Genomic DNA, 18,713 nt, shown 5'->3' with positions numbered 1-18,713 from the left:
CTGTCCAGAGGACAATGACAATACCATTTTGCGGCAGCTTTCAAAATTTGTTTTTGTTCCACATGGGAATGAAACCGAAACTTTGAATATTTTCATGACATGGAATTGTGTCAAAATGTAGGTTTTCTAGAGATGAAAGCCTCAGGTTACCAGAGAGCCCCTGAATCAAGAAATCTGTCCCAACAAAAACTTCATCAAAACGTTCTGGATTCAACAAAACAGCAAAATGAAATGTAATTGAAAATGTTCTGACGAGCTCTAGTATTTAGATTAAACAGCATTGGATTAAGTGCCTAGCTGAGCCAGCATGGTACTGTACTAGCAGTTCTATCAAATCTAAGTATTCAAATCCAATGCACTGGTTGCAGAACCACCCAGCAAAAACGCTGGTTTTCCTCTGCACATGTGTCAATGCTGGTGGGGAAGGATCATCTCTATAGGTAACAGTTAATTTCTCTACCCATTTAATTCTTAGTCTTACTGCTGAGTTAGTCATTGGGGTTGGGGACTTGGCTACCCATTTATTTGGAATGGATTTCAAATTAGGTATCCAACAGCTATCAGATGGAAACAATCTTTAGCCTTGACCAAATTGGGCTAAAAGTCAAAACGATGACCAAGAGATGAAAGATTCTATATATTCTATTACTAACCCAGAGAGGCAGCCAGACCAGGAAAATAATTTAAAAAAAAAAAAGTGTTTATTTTTGATGGAATTGAGAGGCGCCTGAACTTGTGACCATCCACTGTTTTACTGCTTTATCTCCTCAAAACCATGCAGGGAACCAACAAACTGGCATCGGCAAACTAACTACACCCACAGTTTCAACAGAATGAGATGAGTTAGTTTCATGAGCCACAAGTCCAGTAGTTTCTGTACACCAATATATGTCTATAGTCTGCCTATATCCTGATCCCACTTCACTCTCAACCAGAAGTACTCTCCCTCAGTGTCCCAAAAATGATCAGAAAAAAAATCCCCTTTATACTATTAGGACTCTGATTTGATTTTCAAAACATTACTCAGTGGGAGCTTTTCAAAATCCCACCCTTCATGTATAATTTGCCTGTGCAGCAATAAAAGAAAGTAGGGTCAATACCAGTTTCAAAGAAATACAACTTGTCTGTCTAATATTACATGTTAACTATATAAAACAGAGGTGGGCAAACTATGGCCCGCAGGCCACATCCAGCCCGCAGGACCATCCTGCCCGGCCCCTGAACCCCTCCCCCACTGTCCCCCATCCCCCACAGCCTCAGCACACCACGCTGCCAGCGCTCTGGCCCACCACTCCTGCCAGCCAGGGAAACAGGGGTGGGGTAGAATAGGACATGGGAGTTCTGGGGGCCCTGTCAGGGGGCGGGGGTGTGGATAGGGGTCGGTGCAGTCAGGGAATGGGGAACAGGGGAGGCTGGATAGGGCATGGGAGTCCCAGGGGGCCTGTCAGGGGGCGGGGTATGGATAGGGGTTGGGGCAGTCAGTGAGCAGGGAGGGTTGGATGGGTCGGGAGTTGGGGGGGCAGTCAGGGGACAGGGAGCAGTTGGATGGGGCGGAGGTTTTGGGGGAGTGGATAGACATGGGAGTCCCAGGGGGCCAATCAGGGGTCGGGGGTGTGGCTAGGGGTCGGGGCAGTCAGGGGACACGGAGAAGGGGGCGTTGGATAGGGGGTGGGGTCCCAGGAGGGGGCGTCAGAGGCAAGGAGCAGTGAGCGTTGGATGGGTCAGGGATTCTGACGGGGGCAATCAGGGGGTGGGAAGTGGGAGGGGGCAGATAGGAGGCGGGGGGGGCAGGCTGTTTGGTGAGGCACAGTCTTCCCTACCCAGCCCTCCATATAGTTTTGCAACCCCCATGTGGCCCTCGGGCCAAAAAGTTTGTCTACCCCGATATAAAAGAAAGGATGAGAAAAGTAGTGTTATAGATTTAATATTATTACCACTACTATCACACATTCACAAATTCTAAATTCGTTCTTTTCATCCTCCTATATGCATGATATGTTCCCTGAAGAGGGAAGCAGAAGAAATATTACATTTTACAAAGGAGGAAAAAAGCAAGATTACCTCAGTCAATGTCTTCTTTGCTTCACTACAGCCTGCTTGCAGGTCAGCACATTTAGCTTGCAACTATTAACAAAGAAAAAGAAGAGTTTGATTCTACAGTCACACTAATTACACCTGTAATGGAGAACGGCAATATTTGAGCTATTGAGTTATTTATTACATTGAGGTTCACAATGGCTGTCTTCTACATAATAGGAAAGCTGTCAGAGTCACAGTCTTTCCCTGTCAGATTCTTAGTCTACATTCTGTTACATGAATTTTGGCTGAAAAAATCCAATAAACATGTCAGACACTTACAGATGAACTCTCCAGACGCATTAGCCTTAAAACAAATAGCTGTCAATGGACTGGTGACTTGTGGGATGGAATCTTTGTGCTGTGGAACTCCAAAGAGGTTTTAACAATAATCTAGACCAGTTACCTTAAATTTCACAGCTACACTGGAACGAGGGTCATGTTAACAAGCTATGTCTACTCTTCCAGACAATTTGGTACACTTGGGAGACATTGTGCTGTACATTATTGTTCTGATCATTGTCACTGATTTCTTCAAGTAACAGTCAGGAGGAAAAAAGATTTTAGCACCAGCAGGGCATTTTCTTAATATGCATCAACCTATTATGTCATTATTAACAGTAAACCTATGACAAAAATCTAATTTGGCAGCAGTGAGGAAAACTCCACTGACTATTTCACCTTGTCACACAGAATTTACAAGCTCCTCTGATAACATATGAAACAGAGATATATAGCGTGAGGTGGAAAATTAACCACGCGTTGTGTTTGGATCAGAACAGCCTGAGACTCCTTTATTGTAATAGAAGCATGCAGGGAGAGACAGCTAGCCAGGAGCTGCTCTGTTTTCCATACACTTCAACAAACTTATATAGGGTTTTCAGTGGCATTTTGAACAATACACTTCTGTATACATATTTTTCCAACACACCCTACCAATTATGCCTTATAAGGATAATATCATACATATTACATCAATAAACAACTTTTCTAGTTTAAGCAAGCTTTGAGGTTAAATAATAGGCCAAGTGTGGTTGACTGTAGGCCATGGGTTATATATTGCAATATTGCGGTCAGTTTTCAAGTGGAACTGGCTGGATAGTCAGAGGCTTTTAGAAACCCCCCGTGCTGTCATGGCATCCCTCATACTTATATGACCTTTTCTCATCCTTCCTTAGCACATACAGTTATTCTGCAATAGGGAGATTTAGGTTAAAGGACCTTAGTAGTTTTTTTCTTCCACAAGTGCTTTACAGGTAAATAATAATAAGTCCTTGTCTTTAGGCCCAGTTTTTTTAAAAGAAATTCAGGTGCCTAATTCCCACTGATTTCAATGGCAGTTAGGTGTTCATATACCTTTGAAAAAAATCTATCCCCTTCAATCTGTGTTTACGCATAACACTACAAACAGTGACAGCAGAAATAGAATTGAGGTCAGAAGACGGGAACACAAATGATGCAATAAAAAGATCACATAGTTGCCTTGGTCAGTTATTGATGAATCTAAAGAATTCTGCTCTCCCTCCCCCCCCCTTTTTTTTTCTAGTTTTTGGTTTGCTGTTGATAAACTAAAGTTGTGGATCTAAACACTCCATTCACTCAACTGCTAGTTTTTGCAAGACTTCATATAGGATTTATAATATTAGCAAAGTCTTTCATGGTGTTCCTGAGGATTCAGAATTAAGAGTTCCAAAAACTCCAAAATTAGAATTTAACCTTTATGCCTGTTTGCCAGTTCTCACTAAGGATTAACATATAAAACAAAATTTAAATGTTTTAAACTAAGCAGTTTTTGAACTATGAACCAAGCTTATTGCAGTATTGGGACCAAAACTTCAAAACGTGAAACCTAAAATTCGGCTCTCGAAAACACTGCAATCAATTAACTTTAAAGCCTCTTCCCACTCAAACTTCCCAAGGAAAAACAAAATTCTCCACTGGCCAGAGGTAACAAGAAATTAAAGAAAATAGCTTTACTGTAAAGTTAAAAGAGGGGCTACATTTGGGCTTATAAGGAAACTATCTTACAAACTAGAGAGTCAACAGTATTACTCCAGAATATGCAGAAGCATAACATTAGGGATATAAAGTTCTGCAAAGTGGCATTACTCGTTTCACAAGCACATTTTCATATGTTTTAAATTTGTTTTTCCTCTTCCCTGTTGTTGTTTGTGTGGGGCTTTCACACAACAAGGAGAACAAGGGGAACGACTCAGAAACGAAAGTAAAGGGAGAAAAGTCAACACATATAATATACACCAGATGAAAGAACTATTTCTGTACTACTGGTCCTATGCTCACACAATTGTTTAGTACTGTGGAAGAAATGGACCATCTGTTCCAATAGGATTCTTCTGAATATCGTGCTCACGCTTATTGGCACAGGAGCAAGTGACAGATACACGTTTAACACTTAAACATGTAATTAACAAAAAAAAAATTTTTTTTTAAAAAGGGCAGGAGGGAGGAGAAAAATACAGAGCCAGACTCTCCTGCTTTCCGGTCCATGTGCCACTAGAGCAGCACAGCGGCTGAAAAGCTACCAAATCTGTCCATCTGAGAATTCCCTTAGCATAGACTGTGCTCAGCTGGCACAGATCCAGCACCTATGGGAGCTCCCCCCCTTCTCATCTGTGCCCAGTAGAGCAGGGGAGGGCAAACTACGGCTGGTCAGAGCTTTCAATCTGGCCTGCAGGACTGCCAGCCCCATGGCGCAGCGGGGCTGAGGCAGGCTCCCTACCTGCCCTGGCCCCGCGCTGCTCCCAGAAGCAGCCACACCATGTCCCTGCGGCCCCTGGGGAAGGCGGGGGCAGAGGGCTCCATGCGCTGCTCTCGCCTGCAGACCCCGCCCCCTGCAGCTCCCATTGGCCAGGAATGAGGAACCGTGGCCAAGGAGAGTTTCAGGGGTGGTACCCGCAGGCAAAGACAGCGTGCAGTGGAGCCGCCTGCCCCACCCCACCCTCAGGAGCCACTGCTGGATATGTTGGCTGCTTCCGGGAGCGGTGCGGGACCAAGGCAGGAAGGGAGCCTGCTTTAGCCCCGCTGTGCACCACTGCCACCCAAGCCGCTCGAGGTAACCAGCACCGGGCCAGAGGCTGCACCCCACACCCCCTGCCCTTAGCATCCTAACCTCATGTCTTGAGCCCCCTGCTGCACCCCGGACCCTTCCAGCATCCCAACTTCCTGCCCATAGCCCCCTCCTGCACCCTTGCCCTGAGCCCCTTCCCGCAGCCCAAACTCCCTCCCGCACCCCAACCTCCTGCCCCAGCCCTACATTCATGGCCCTGCATACAATTTCCCCACCTAGATGGGGCTCTTGGGCCAAAAAGTTTGCCCACCCCGCAGTAGAGAGAGGACAGAGAAGCAGCAGGGCTAGAGCACGGTGCTCCAGCTGTCATATACTGTCTCCAGCCAGTGTCAGCAGAAGTAGGTTAGAGAAGTCCCAAGACCACTTCAACTTATGCTGGAGCATGTGACTCCTCCTTCCCTCTCGCTCCCCCCAAAAATCACCTTGAGATGATCCCCCAGAACACCTCTCCTAATCCACAGGCAAAGGCAAGGGGTCTGGTGTTCTGATCTCTCTCTGCCTTTGAAACTGATATAGCACCCACATTTTGCTACACACTTTAAAAGCATTTCATCTGTTTCGTTTTTCTTACTTTGAGAGTGAAGTGCGGAAAAAGTTAATGGCTTTTTCAGGCTACAATATGATTACATACACAGACACAGACAAAACCCACATACACCACACACACACTTGATCCAGTAAATGTTAGAATAGCATAAGAATATCCAGGAAGTATGATGAAAATAAATTATAGGACTTTTAAAGTGGAGATACAGTGCTAGTTTTAAATAAACTGGGATACCTATTAAAGTGCAAACGGTTTATAACAGACAGGATAGGCCAGAAGGCAATGAGGATGTGGAACTACATTAGCTTTGACAGAAAAAGAAATTAATCCAGTTGTGTGTTCCATTATGAGATCCAATCTAACATTTACTAACATTTTTAATTAGCTATCTTGTTAAAGTTTTCTAAGTAAAATAACCCAATTTTCTTTACAAAAATTTGTAAGCTAGTCAAAAAGCTTCAATCTAACTTCTTTTTTTGGTTGGGAAGGGGAAAGTAAATTAACGTTTTTCCTGCTTCCTAATTTAAGATTAACTTTAATTAGTACTTCCAATTGTCAATGCATACATATATGTATGTATGAGTTTTATTCCATAACTCAGTCCTAACCTTGTGTTCATTTAATGTTAGATTCAGATAACTGAGCTATATTCAAAAAACTATGCTCCATTGAGAACTTTACCATAGATTTACCCATAAAAGGTGCTGAACCCCCTACACATAAGTCTTCAAGATGTACAGCAAACAACTGAGATTTTACTGAGCCAGACTCTGAATGACCCTTACGCTGGTGTACAGATGTGGGCTGAGAAGAGTAGACACATGAGAAGCTGAGCATTCATCAAGCATCTCTGAATGACCACTACAACTGTTACTTGAACATACTGGTTGTCACCATTTCAACGCCACACCCCAACAGCGAAGGTGGAGAAAAAAGAACTAAGAAGTATTTCTGTTAGAGGTTTTCAGTTTACATATGAAAGGAACTTTTGCACGCAGCAGCACATTCACAAGGGTATCCTATTCTTTACCATAATAGTTGCATAACTGTCTTAGTAATAAATATGCAAGCGAGACATTAAAACATACTTAACTAATGTTCAGCATTACAAGTTACTGGTAGAGTGTAATTTTCAAATATTTTCTGAATGGCAAAAGCATTGTGGTCAAATACATTTACCAATGCTTTTTCTTTGTTACCAACACAAATCCTACCTCTTCCAAAAGTTTGGTTTTCTGCAAGATTTGCTTCTTTAGAGATGCCACTTTCCTTCGGTGCTGTTGGGCAGCTCCGAGTCTCTCTGGACGCTCCTCAGAAGAAAGCTCTGATTGCTGAAAATAAATAAAAAACAACAAAAAACAACAGAGGGTTGAATTGCACATAGCCAGCATTTGCTTTACAGGGACATAGGAACACAGGAACAGACACAGTGGATACGAATTATGGTCTACCTAGTCCAATATCTGTCTCCAAGAGTAACCAACACCAGCTACTCTTAGGAAAGTGTAAGAACCCCAAAGCAAGCAGATGTGGGGTAATTTACTCCCACTATGCTGGCTTCATCATTGCACGTGGCTTCCATTGAGGTCAGTAGGCAACTGTACAGGTGAATTGTATAATGGATGCAGGGATGTGCATATATTTTAAGAGTTGGAATGAAGGTGGATTAAGTCTTCTTGAAAAGCCTTTCTAAAACACTACAGTATTCTACAGTAATGAGCTAAAATAATACAGCTTAACACAAGAGATGTTAACATTTGAACTTACACTGTAAAGGGATGAGCCTGCTACAGCAGTAGAACTGTTCTTAACAGCAGTTCAAGGGTGGTGTGGCCGAAACAAAAAGTTGGTAAAAGATGCATGGGAAAAAAAATGGGAAAAATTTTCAAACTCCTCTTGCTGAAAAGCCACTGTTAGGAATGGGATAGTTTCCCAGTGTAGCCTGGCTTTATGCACCCCAAAGCTTGAAGATGAACACAGTCAAGCTTTAGGGTGTTTGAATCTGAAATACTGGTTCAGGCCTATCCCTATACTGAAACCACATCCTCGATCAGTTAACTTTCTTCTCAAGCCTCTCCATTCCTGTGAACCTAGAGCCTTGGTTATTTATTCAATCGAGATTGCATTTCCAATAGTCTTCTAGAGAGATAATGACTACAGCAACTTGGATCCAGATTCCTACTGCCTATAGACTAAGGGATAGATTGACTGAAAAATTCTTTACCAGCAGTAATATTTATAATGGGAGAGTATATCTACAATAGATTAAGAGGAGTTTTTCCAAAGGCAAAAAATGGCAATTAGGCACCTCACTGAGTGTTATGCATCTAATGACCATTGGTGCCTTTGAAAATCTCCCCTTATCTATTTCATCACGACAAAGATTTTTAACTGCTTCATCTACTTCAGGCTCCCTTCTCATTCCAATCAACTTTTGACATATCAGCAAAACAACCCACTTTCCACTCATTTAGGGGCTAATTTATGAAGTCTGTCAAAGGCATGAGGACGCTATCACAGACCATTCCCAATAATAACCTTATTTGGTAGCTACTGAAATATATATAGGTAAAATATTATTGGGAGAACTTCATACTCTTTTGACATGTACTTGCTTCCGAGATCTGCCCTTGACAGATTACATAGACAAGTCTTCATTAACAGCTTAATTTTAGACAAAGGAGAGATAGAAGTTTTCTTTTCCCCTCCCCTCCCTTTTTTTCTTTTCTACATAATTCACACAGAAAAGCAGTTTTGTGACTAGATATATTTATGTCTCTTTTGAAAGAGGAGATGCCTGAGTTAATCTCAGGCATCTCATTCCAACAACTCATACTTAAAGCCATATATCGTACATTTCTTCTACATGGGAAAATGCTGTGAAACAACAAAAGAAGAGTGCATCATGACACTGTTTTTTCAGTTAGTTGGGCCAATAACATTCCCTTGCCAATTGTAAATGTAATGCATTCCAAAATACTGGTTTAATTTCTACGCACAATGAAAGACAAATGGACAAGTAATGCATGAGGAAAAGTTACATCAACAAATAAATAGTCAGATTAAACTTTGGAAGAGTATTCTGATCAATGGAATGCAATGAATAGTTCAATCACTGCGATTAAGACCTCAACTCAGCAAAGCATTTAAGCACATTCATAAGCCCCAATGACTTCTTCTATATCAATATATTGAATTTAATGGGGTCACATGACTGAGCTGGAGCCTAAGATCTGAGGACTGCAATAAGAAGTGCAGACGTCACACAGTTAATGACTAACAAAACAATTTTTTAAAATATCACTATTAAATTGAAATGCAAACCAGAACCTGCAGAGGAACAACTGAAAAATACTAGGCATTTTCCCTAGATTCTAAAAATATCAACTATATTTAAAAACCACATGATTTTCCTGAGGTAAAGAATAGATCTATACTGCTAGGGAAAGAATTATTGTCCTAATTTATTTAATCAGATGGAATTTTGTTCAGATTTCTTTAATGTGACAAAATTCCTACAAGACTAAATATGGAAGGCAAATGTTGTTCTCTCACCCTACTTTCTGTGGGTTCTGTGAACTTAAGTTGCAAACTCTCATGGATAATAAGGATGGTAATACCTAATTTTCTGGGCACAAGCCAAAAATCTGCTATCATTTGTAAACTCATAGCCCCCAGAAGCCCCAACAGGGATTAGGGTCTCAGGTTACTAGTTACAGTGATAGCACAGAGCCCATAGAGAGCAGGATGAGAGAAAATTTGCCTCCCATATTTACTCTTCTGGGAGTTTTGTCTCATGAAAGAAATCTGAACTAAGTTCCTTCTGCTTAAGGAAATTAGGGCAATAATTCTTAACTATAAATGGGGGAGGGTCTGAAGCTCACATGATAAGCAGCTGAATCAGCTGACTGAATACAATATTATTGTATTATAATAGTGTATAGAGTAAGGTCTTACGAAAGCCTGAGAGACACTGGTGATTAGGAATTCTCACTGATTATGCTTTAATGGTCTCTGACTAACCACAGGCAGAAACAGAAGCTACCCACCTGTCTCCAATGTAAATTAAGCATTATGAATCAAAATAATGGAAGCCCCATTTGCACTCAAGTCAGCAAGGGGATGGGAAGTCCACTAGAAGGGAAAAACAGCAGGAAGCCTTCCTGCCTCTTCTAAAAGAGACAATGAAATATAGGGTGACATAAGGGGGGGTGCATAAAGACTAAAGGGGATTAAAGGGGCCAGAGCTCTTTAAAAAAAAAAATCACAGAAAGTTGGATCCTTCAACCACAGGGATTGAAGTCTCTGGGAACTAAGTTTAGAGAACCTGCTTAGGCAAAAGACTAACTTGCTGAAAATAAGTTCTAGTCTTGGAAGGATATTTTTACCTTTGTTTGCTTATAACCCTTTCTATCTTTTGCCCTTATACTTGGTATCACTTAATCCTATCTCCTTTTGTTAAATAAACTTGTTTTACTTTTACTATAAACCATTTCAGGGCTGTGACTAAAATCAGAGTAATTGTTAACCCCACTTAAATTAATGAGCTGCAGTATACTGTCTATCTAAAGGAAATTTGGGATTGGGAGGTTGTTGGGGTCACTCTGCAAAAAGTAACTGGGCAGTGGAAGTCAGGGTATGACCTACATGCTTGTATGCTGGTTGTTGGTGTCAGAGCTGCATGCCAGAGCAACATAGCATCAAAGGCACCCAGAACTGCAGGGCAGGTGGTAACACAACCCCCTACTGGTCTGGATTGAACCCAAAGAGTCATAGTGCACCACTACCATCCTCCCAGTCTTGGTCTTGGCTACCTTTTCCCCCTGCATAGGATTTCACCAAGTGACATTGCTGCTTCTCCCACAACTTACTAGAAATCCAACTTTTCTGTCCTGACAGCACTTGCTTGAAGCCCTGGTCATCTGTAATCTTTGTGTTTTAGCTGGACATGCCCTTCTGACAAATGAGGAGTAAAATTTATTTTTTTTTTTATTCAGACAGATTCATTCTACTCAATGTGTCTCACATACTGAACAGGACTGCATTTTTTTGTGTGAAAAATAAAAACAAATTTAGGTAACCATGTCTGTAACAACTATTTTTAAGTGTTTTGCTGTGGTTTCATCTAACTAGACATTCAAATTAGGAAATGATGAACAGACAGACATTATTTGACTTGGTAAACAGCTTTATAACTGGTATGTTTATCACAGTTTTACATAAAACTTGTAACATACATCTGAGTTATGCACATCTTGTGATGGTGAAAGCCTAATATAAAAAACCACACCTATAATCTGTTGCTTGTCTCTATTACCAAAAGTGAACAGTTCTAAATAAGATATTTACAATCAAACTATATAAGCTTTGTTCTACAGAGATTGACTTAATAAAACACTTTTCATTTAGAACTAAGGAAAAAACATGCTGTTAGCATCAGCCACATCGATTCCCAGTTTTAAGATGAAAAAAAAGAAACTGATGTATTAAGTTCCTGAACTCGGCTGTTTCAATTTATGGCTTATTCCTGTTCAATATACATTTATAACAGGTTTTTTAGCTTTCAATTTTAGCATCTTTTTCATGTTTATCTATTCAGGCTTTTGATATCTTGCCAGCATGTGATTTGTGCAAGACTAGACTTATCAACTCTACACAACCATAATTCATTACCGCTTTAGACAGAGCTCTTAATTTATTCCTCAATAGAATCTGCAATGTTCATAAAGCCAGTAACTATCAATGTTACTTTTTCATTCAGCCTTCAGTTAGGATGCATATATGAATAATTCTCAGTGAAAATCTAGACTGTAGCTTTTGTGCACCTGAATACAAATAGCTGAAGCTGAACTTCATTTTAACCAATGACTTTGCGGCAGCAACACCAGTGTTGACTATAATCCCCTTTAGTGGCTCAGCTGCAGAACACAAATGACTATTTATGACAGTTACCAGAGAGAACAATCTACATTGTTCTGCTGAATATCCTCTCTCCATTAATTACCAGAATCTCTTCAGTCTTTTAAAGTAAGATAGTGTGTGCTATGGCATTTACTGATCATATACCAGCTGAAGTCTAAAGCTAAATCAAGCTATAAAAATGTATTTGATATAAGTATCAAAAACCGAGCAGTATTGTGAGTTCAATCCACAATGTATTAATTCTGTCCAGATTCTCTCTTTCCTTGGTGAATTTAGTGACTTTGAAGGGTTATGGGGGTTGTTAACCCCAGGTGCAAAAGACCCCTTCCCCAAAGACGACGTGCAGCACAAGAAACAGTCAAAGTTCCCCAAACTGCATTACCAAATGGAGTCAAACCTTACCCATAAGGACCACTCCTAAGGGTTGGTGAGGAGTTCAGTCATATAATCAGATAATGGAGAGATGAAAGAAACCAATTTGAGGCATCAAGTCCATCTCACCCCACCCCAATCCCTCAAATACAGACTTATTCCCTGTGTTCAACACTCAAAACTGAACAAGAGGACCAGGTGGTACAGACATAAGTTATATTACAGAACAGAATCTATTAGTGTCTTGGCTATTGCTTAAACCAAGTCCAATGGGAAAAGTACCTTATAAAGCAACTTATTGAAAACACTAGCTTTCTAATGGGTTCAAACAACATCCAAGGAACTCTAACCTACTCTATATCAGTATTAAATGTTACAGACATTTATCAAACACTAGAAAATTGTCCGCTCTCCGGAGAGGAGTGGCACATAACAGATGAAGACTTTTTGTAACTTTAACTTTCCTTTTAGATTGCCAGAGAAAAGAAACTTTGTTCTTAAAACATACAATTAAAGTGTGCTAGACTTGCTAGAACACCCATATGACATGTAACCTTCACATAATGCCGTTTAGTTTAATTATGTAGAAAGCACCGGATCAATGAATTGCTAGAAAATGGAAGCTACATTTACCACTCTACCCCTTTCTTTTTTAGCTCTCCAGCATAGTATAGCAAGAACTCTCAATAAAATATTTTTGGTGGATCATTTAAAATTCTGTTCCAAGCTGACTTTAATTTGTTTACTTTCTTTAATGAGAGCTCATAGTTAGAAACAATAACTTACCAACTTAAAACACAATGAAAAACTGCAATTAAAAGAAGGGAACTAAATCCATTTGCCTAATAGGTTGTTTTACAATTATTGCCCAAAGATGTATCAATCAGTAAGGAGGTTTATATCACAGAAAAAGCAGCTAGCATGGTCTCTTGTCTCATGAAGAAACTCAAGATGGAGGGCAATATAGCAGCAACTAATTGTACTGAATTCTATCTGTATTGCACCAGTAGCAATATTGTGTTTCCCCAGGAAGCAAGGGATGTATTTGCCCTCATTAATCTAGTTTCTGCTGTTTGCAACATACCATGTTGATGACAACATTGTGATGAACTAAATATACAGAAGATATTTACAAATTTGATACCCCTCCACTCCCCAAAAAAAGTTGATCAAGAAGGCAGTAAACCAAAAAGCCTTTATGAGATTAAGAACTTGGTATGAACGTTACGTGGGTTTTTGATTCAAGAATGTTTTGTAGCAGGAGATGCAAAAGGACTAAACTGAACAAAGCTGGCAAACACCAGTATGAAGTATGAGTCCAACGTACACCCTAGGTCAAGAAAGCAATGCCTGAGGAGGGCAGGCAGTACTGTAGTTTCTGCCCTGCCCAGAGTTTCAACAAGGATGGTAGACTGACTGTGTCACAGGACTCCAAAGGAGATCTGTTTGATGACAGAAACTTTTGTAGGGAGCCCTGAATCCTTGTTAGCTCTGGCTGACTAAGCCGTGCTCCTGGGGCATCAGTACTGCCCACTTAGATGTTGTGTCAACTCTTTATGTTTGGCCCTTGGAGAGTGGAGATATATCCAGTTTACACCACAGGAATGCAACTGCCAAAGATTTTCATGACCCTGTATCTATTAAAACAGAGCTAGCATCAAAATGCGTGAAACATGCTCTAGATGGTCCCTGTATACTGACGGGCTATTGGATTATTTCAGAGTGAATTCAGAGTTACGTATCCCACATATTGTCAATCATGATTTTTTTTTCCATTTTGTTCTAGTTCTAGGATAAACTGGCAACAGTCTTTAGCCCTCAAAACACTCTTTCTTCCTCTTCATCTGAAAGCCATTAGGTACCAAATACGTGCTGGGGATATATGTAGCTAGTCTGCAAGAAAAAGGTTTCAGTTTGGGAGTTACGATGAATTCAGAAGGCCACCAACAACTGGTGCCTTCCTCCCTTCCCCCCAACCCCTGGTAGGGAAGAGTAAAAAAAAAAAAAAAATCATCAAGATGACTATTGCTCCCCAGTTTACTTATATCCTGAGTACACTCCTAACTGAATTTTTTTACTCAAACATTTTCAAATTCTCTGGCTCTCTTCCTTTGGAAGTTGTCACTGGGCCTCAGTGGGTCACAGCTGGGAATACCAAATTCAGAACAAACTGCAGAGAATAGGGTAGACTCACCGCAAACTGGAGGCTATTCTACCATAAGATCACACCAACCGAAAAACAAAAGTAAACTTCTCTCTCAGACAGGTTAACAGGAAGTTAACGATGCAGTCTCCTTAGGCATGCAGCCCTTGTCTCACTGCCCAGACACTGGACTCCATGATGAGTAGTTACTGAAAACCAGTTTAATCAAATATTGGGTCCATTTAATTTCAAGAGATATATTGTCCTGGTTATGTGGCTGATAACTCAGATCTTATTCAATAATCATGATCAGACCAATCTTTTAGAAATTAGAAACTAACAGTTTAATATTAAGAGAAAGAATAAAAGAATATATAATGGTTAACAGATAATTGCAAAGTTCTTATATGAGGTTTGTAGCAGTGATGGTATAAACTGCTCGCTTATAAAGTCTCTCTGGTAACTTCCAAAGGATTGGAAGGTCCTCGGTCCATAGTTCAGCATGCTCCTTTTAGTAATAAATCCATAGTCCAGAGAACTAGGGCATGAAAAAGGCAAAATGGAAATTGCAGCGGGATCTTTTATATCCTTTGCCATGTGCCTGGAAATTTACTGTCTCAAACAAATCTCACAGCCTACTTTGTGGAAAGTTACTGGCATAAGATGGAGTCCAGGGTCACATGAGCCTATCACATGTCCTTATATGGCTTGATGACCCACAGGGGGTACCCAGAGGCCGCTTGGAAGCTGAGGCATCTGCAGGAAGACTTATCTGGTGTGAATGAGTTTCTTCTATGGCTCACTGTGTGTAAGAGGTAAGTGTCTTTGGCCATTAACACAAAGCTATCTAGCCTTGACGTAAATCTTATCTGCTGGGCATTACCAAGGAATACCACATGTATAAGATACAAGTCCATGGCCAATATTCATAACTTTAGATTCAGAGATGATACATGAATTTAACCAGGATAATCATGTTTGGTAGACTAACTTTTCCATTGACACCTTACATGTACGTTGTACAAAACTGTAATAATTGTTTATGCTGGGTAGATTATTACTTCTTATATCATCGTGATGAGGATGGGAAATTAGGTTCTCTTTCAGAGTTACTAATAAAGTTTCATGGCAGTGTTTCAAGGCTGGCCAGACATAATTAATACCTAATACTCTTAATATTTCGAAAGGAACACATTTCCCAAAATGTAGCTGTTCTATGGAACATGACTACTAGACATATGGATGACCAGGTGGTAAAGACCAAGGAAATGAGTACTAAAAGACAGAACATTTACATAAGGACATAAGAACAGCCATACTAGGTCAGACCAAAAGGTGCATCTTGCCCAGTATCCTGTCTTCCGACCATGGCCAATGCCAGGTGCCCCAGAAGGAATGAACAGAACAGGTAATCATCAAGTGATCCATGTCCTGTCACCCATTCCCAGCTTCTGGCAAACAGAGACTAGGGACACCATCCCTGCCCATTCTGGCTAATAGCCATTGATGGACCTATCCTCCATTAATTTATGTAGTCCTTTTTTGAACCCTGTTATAGCCTTGGCCTTCACAACATCCTCTGGCAATGAGTTCCACAGGTTGACCGTGCATTGTCTGAAGCAATACTTCCGTTTGTTTTAAACCTGCTGCCTATTAATTTCATTTGGTGACCCCTAGTTCTTGTGTTATGAGAAGAAGTAAATACTTCCTTATTTGCTTTCTCCATACCAGTCATGATTTTATAGACCTCAATGATATCTCCCCTTAGTCGTCTCTTTTCCAAGCTTGAAAGTCCCAGTCTTATTAATCTCTCCTCATACGGAAGCCATTCCATACCACTAATAATTTTTGTTGCCCTTTTCTGAACCTTTTCCAATTCCAATACATCTTTTTTTAGATGGGACAACCACATCTGCAAGCAGAATTCAAGATCATTTCCTACAAATGTTTAAGATTTTGGAGTTAATCCTAGCTGGAAATCTAGTGTCTCAGGCTATATCTATTCAGTTGTCAAGAGTTTTTCCATAAAGGCACCACACTCTTTTCTGCCTACATCTGTCAAGACAAGCTGGTGAAGTTCTCATTCACACCTAACTTCAAGAACAGATTCTTAAAATTCTGTTTTATTGCCAGATAAGGCAGTGTCCAAAATTTAGATATTACGTTTTAACATTAAACAGAAGACAGCATCCTAGAAGCTTATTTTTTAATATTCAGTGGGGCTGAGTACCTGCAGATGCCCACCAACTTCACCTAGGAGCTGTGGATGCTCAGCACTTATGGAAGATCAGGCCACTACAAAACTGACCCACTTACATTGTCTATTTCTACACATCTATTTAAGTTGATTCACACCCCTTGTCTGGCAGAGCATTATACAAACTATACGCTACCTTGACAACTTTGGTCTTCAATACTTTCTCCTGAGTTATGGTTCTCTCAAAATGGACAGCATAATGGCTCACATGCATTGTCTTTTCACCCCTTATCTTTGAAAGACACTTGACTTCTCTAAGAAATTCACGGTAATCGGATCTTCTATGAAAATTTAGAAGATCCACTGTTTTTAAAACAATAAATTGTTAATTATGGTTTTGCTTGGTGTACAGTGTTGGGAGTCCTAGTACAGTTCAAACACTAAGGATAGGTGCCAACAGAACAAGATATAGTAAACAATGCTTATCACCACAAGCATCAATTTACCTTTTACTTTCTTTTCGCCCAAATCTTGCTAATACTGCACAGACAGGTGCGATTTATAAAGTAATACAATCAATACAGCTTTCATAAAACACAAAATTCTTAGTCCAGACTAGCACTGTCAAAAGTTTCCTGCTGTCATTTATTCTAAGCTACATTGCATAATAAACCTTTGCCTTTTAAGACAGAATGCTTAATTTCTTCCTTATTGTCTCTCCTGTCTGATTATCTTTTGCCCTTGATTACATGATGCATCAGGAGAGAATGTTCTGTTTCTCCTGAAGTCCTATTTTTGTTCTCTGTCTAAAATATAAGTTGTTAAATAATTGGCAACTCATCACCTTGCAAGAGTTCTAGAAATCAAAGGGGCATAAGCCATACTGTTGTAATTTAAAAGTCACTGTAGAAATAATTTTCAAAATACAAATGAAGGGAGAAAAATCACTTGTAAACAAAATCATGTAACAATTTCAGCTGAGACTCTTTACTACAAGGAAGTTAGACTTTGGTAGTTTTATTATTGGATATTATTTTTTCTCTAACTAACATACATTTTTTAAGGATATTATTAAACAGGCATGTTTTAAGTAAATTGTTAAAATGCTTTTTAGCAAGCAGAATCAGTTCCCTTACTAAAATATTTACTCAGCACACACTAATGGTCTGTGTTTCACAAGTCACAACCTGTTGTTTTTTTGAATAGGGAAAATATTCACAAGGTTTTTTTTTAAAAAAAGAATCCTTCTGAAGAATCACGTGTGTTATGCACACACAATAAAGAGCATATCAACTTCAAAAAAGCTTAGAGACCATGTTTTTGTTTTGATTTGCTCCTGAGTGTCTAGTGGGAAAAAAACCAACTGCACAGCCAGCTCTCAAAGAAGAATGAAGAAAAACAATTGCTGCAACCCATTTGGCCTTCAATGCTATCTTATCTGCATTGATTTCTCCTAGTAATTAAGGGAAATTCTACTTTGTTTTATTTGCAGCTGTAACTGCCTTTATTGCGCCATGCAACAGTCTGATTCCTGAGAAAGAAACTCAGTTTTAATGCTTTCCACACTAAGGCCCTGACCCAGAACAGCACTTAAGTACGTGCTAAATCCCATTGACTTCCATGAGGAATAGGCACATGCTTGTGCTTAAGCAACCTTTCAGAACAGGGATGCTTTCCTGAATGAGGGCAGATCTTAAGCTGTACTGCTCACCATACACTTTCAGCAGGCTGTATATACAAGGACTTCAGTTGCAAATTGTCATGAAAAATACGGATGGTAATGCCTACTTTTCCAGGCACCAAAATAAAAATTTGGTATCATTTGTAATATCATAACCCCCAGAAATCCCAACTCAGATTAAGGTCTCAGTGTGTTAGGTGCAGTATAAGCACATGGTAATAGCCTCCAGAGAGCTTGTCCTTCTACCCAACAGCTATCCAACTGAAGTAATACCCATGGCAACATGAAAGCTATTCTGTATTTCAAATGTTCAGCACACAATTTCCTCACCCTAAGTAAATTTAATGAGTGCACAATTTTATACTTTTAGAAAATGGGATTAGATTTACTCTCTCAATCCTATTTCTTTCAAAAACAATTTAAGAAAAAGGAAGCATGTATAACCTATGCATTAACAAAAGCTGACTTGGAAAAAAATCACTTTATATATGAATGAAAAAACAACAAAACAGTAAAATATGTTTACAATATCTCATTCATTATTGAGTTTTGGTGAGTTACTAAAGTATTTACGTGAATGTAAAGTAAGCTAGGATCAAAAGGAAAGGAGTGGAGGAAGGGAGAAAAAAGGAGAGAGAGAGAGAAAGAGAGAGAAAGAGGATAAGTATGGATGTCTAAGAAGAGAGG

The 18,713-nt window shown here is 39.9% G+C and overlaps 1 protein-coding gene across 3 annotated transcripts in view; it reads right to left on the bottom strand.

Annotated features, from left to right (window-relative positions):
• Window positions 1–18,713, bottom strand: part of CCDC93 (CCC complex scaffolding subunit CCDC93) — a 111,181-nt gene that overhangs the window by 30,484 nt on the left and 61,984 nt on the right. For all 3 annotated transcript variants that reach the window (XM_077829396.1, XM_077829397.1, XM_077829398.1), the window contains 2 exons: window positions 6,926–7,042; window positions 2,062–2,124 (listed from right to left, as the gene is read on the bottom strand). In XM_077829396.1, the coding sequence (XP_077685522.1) occupies window positions 2,062–2,124; window positions 6,926–7,042 (180 nt within the window). The remainder of the gene's footprint in view (window positions 1–2,061; window positions 2,125–6,925; window positions 7,043–18,713) is intronic.

The sequence above is a fragment of the Eretmochelys imbricata genome, chromosome 11 (genome assembly GCF_965152235.1).
Source record: "Eretmochelys imbricata isolate rEreImb1 chromosome 11, rEreImb1.hap1, whole genome shotgun sequence".
NCBI lineage: Eukaryota > Metazoa > Chordata > Testudines > Cheloniidae > Eretmochelys > Eretmochelys imbricata.
This window is presented reverse-complemented; position numbering and strand designations above follow the sequence as displayed.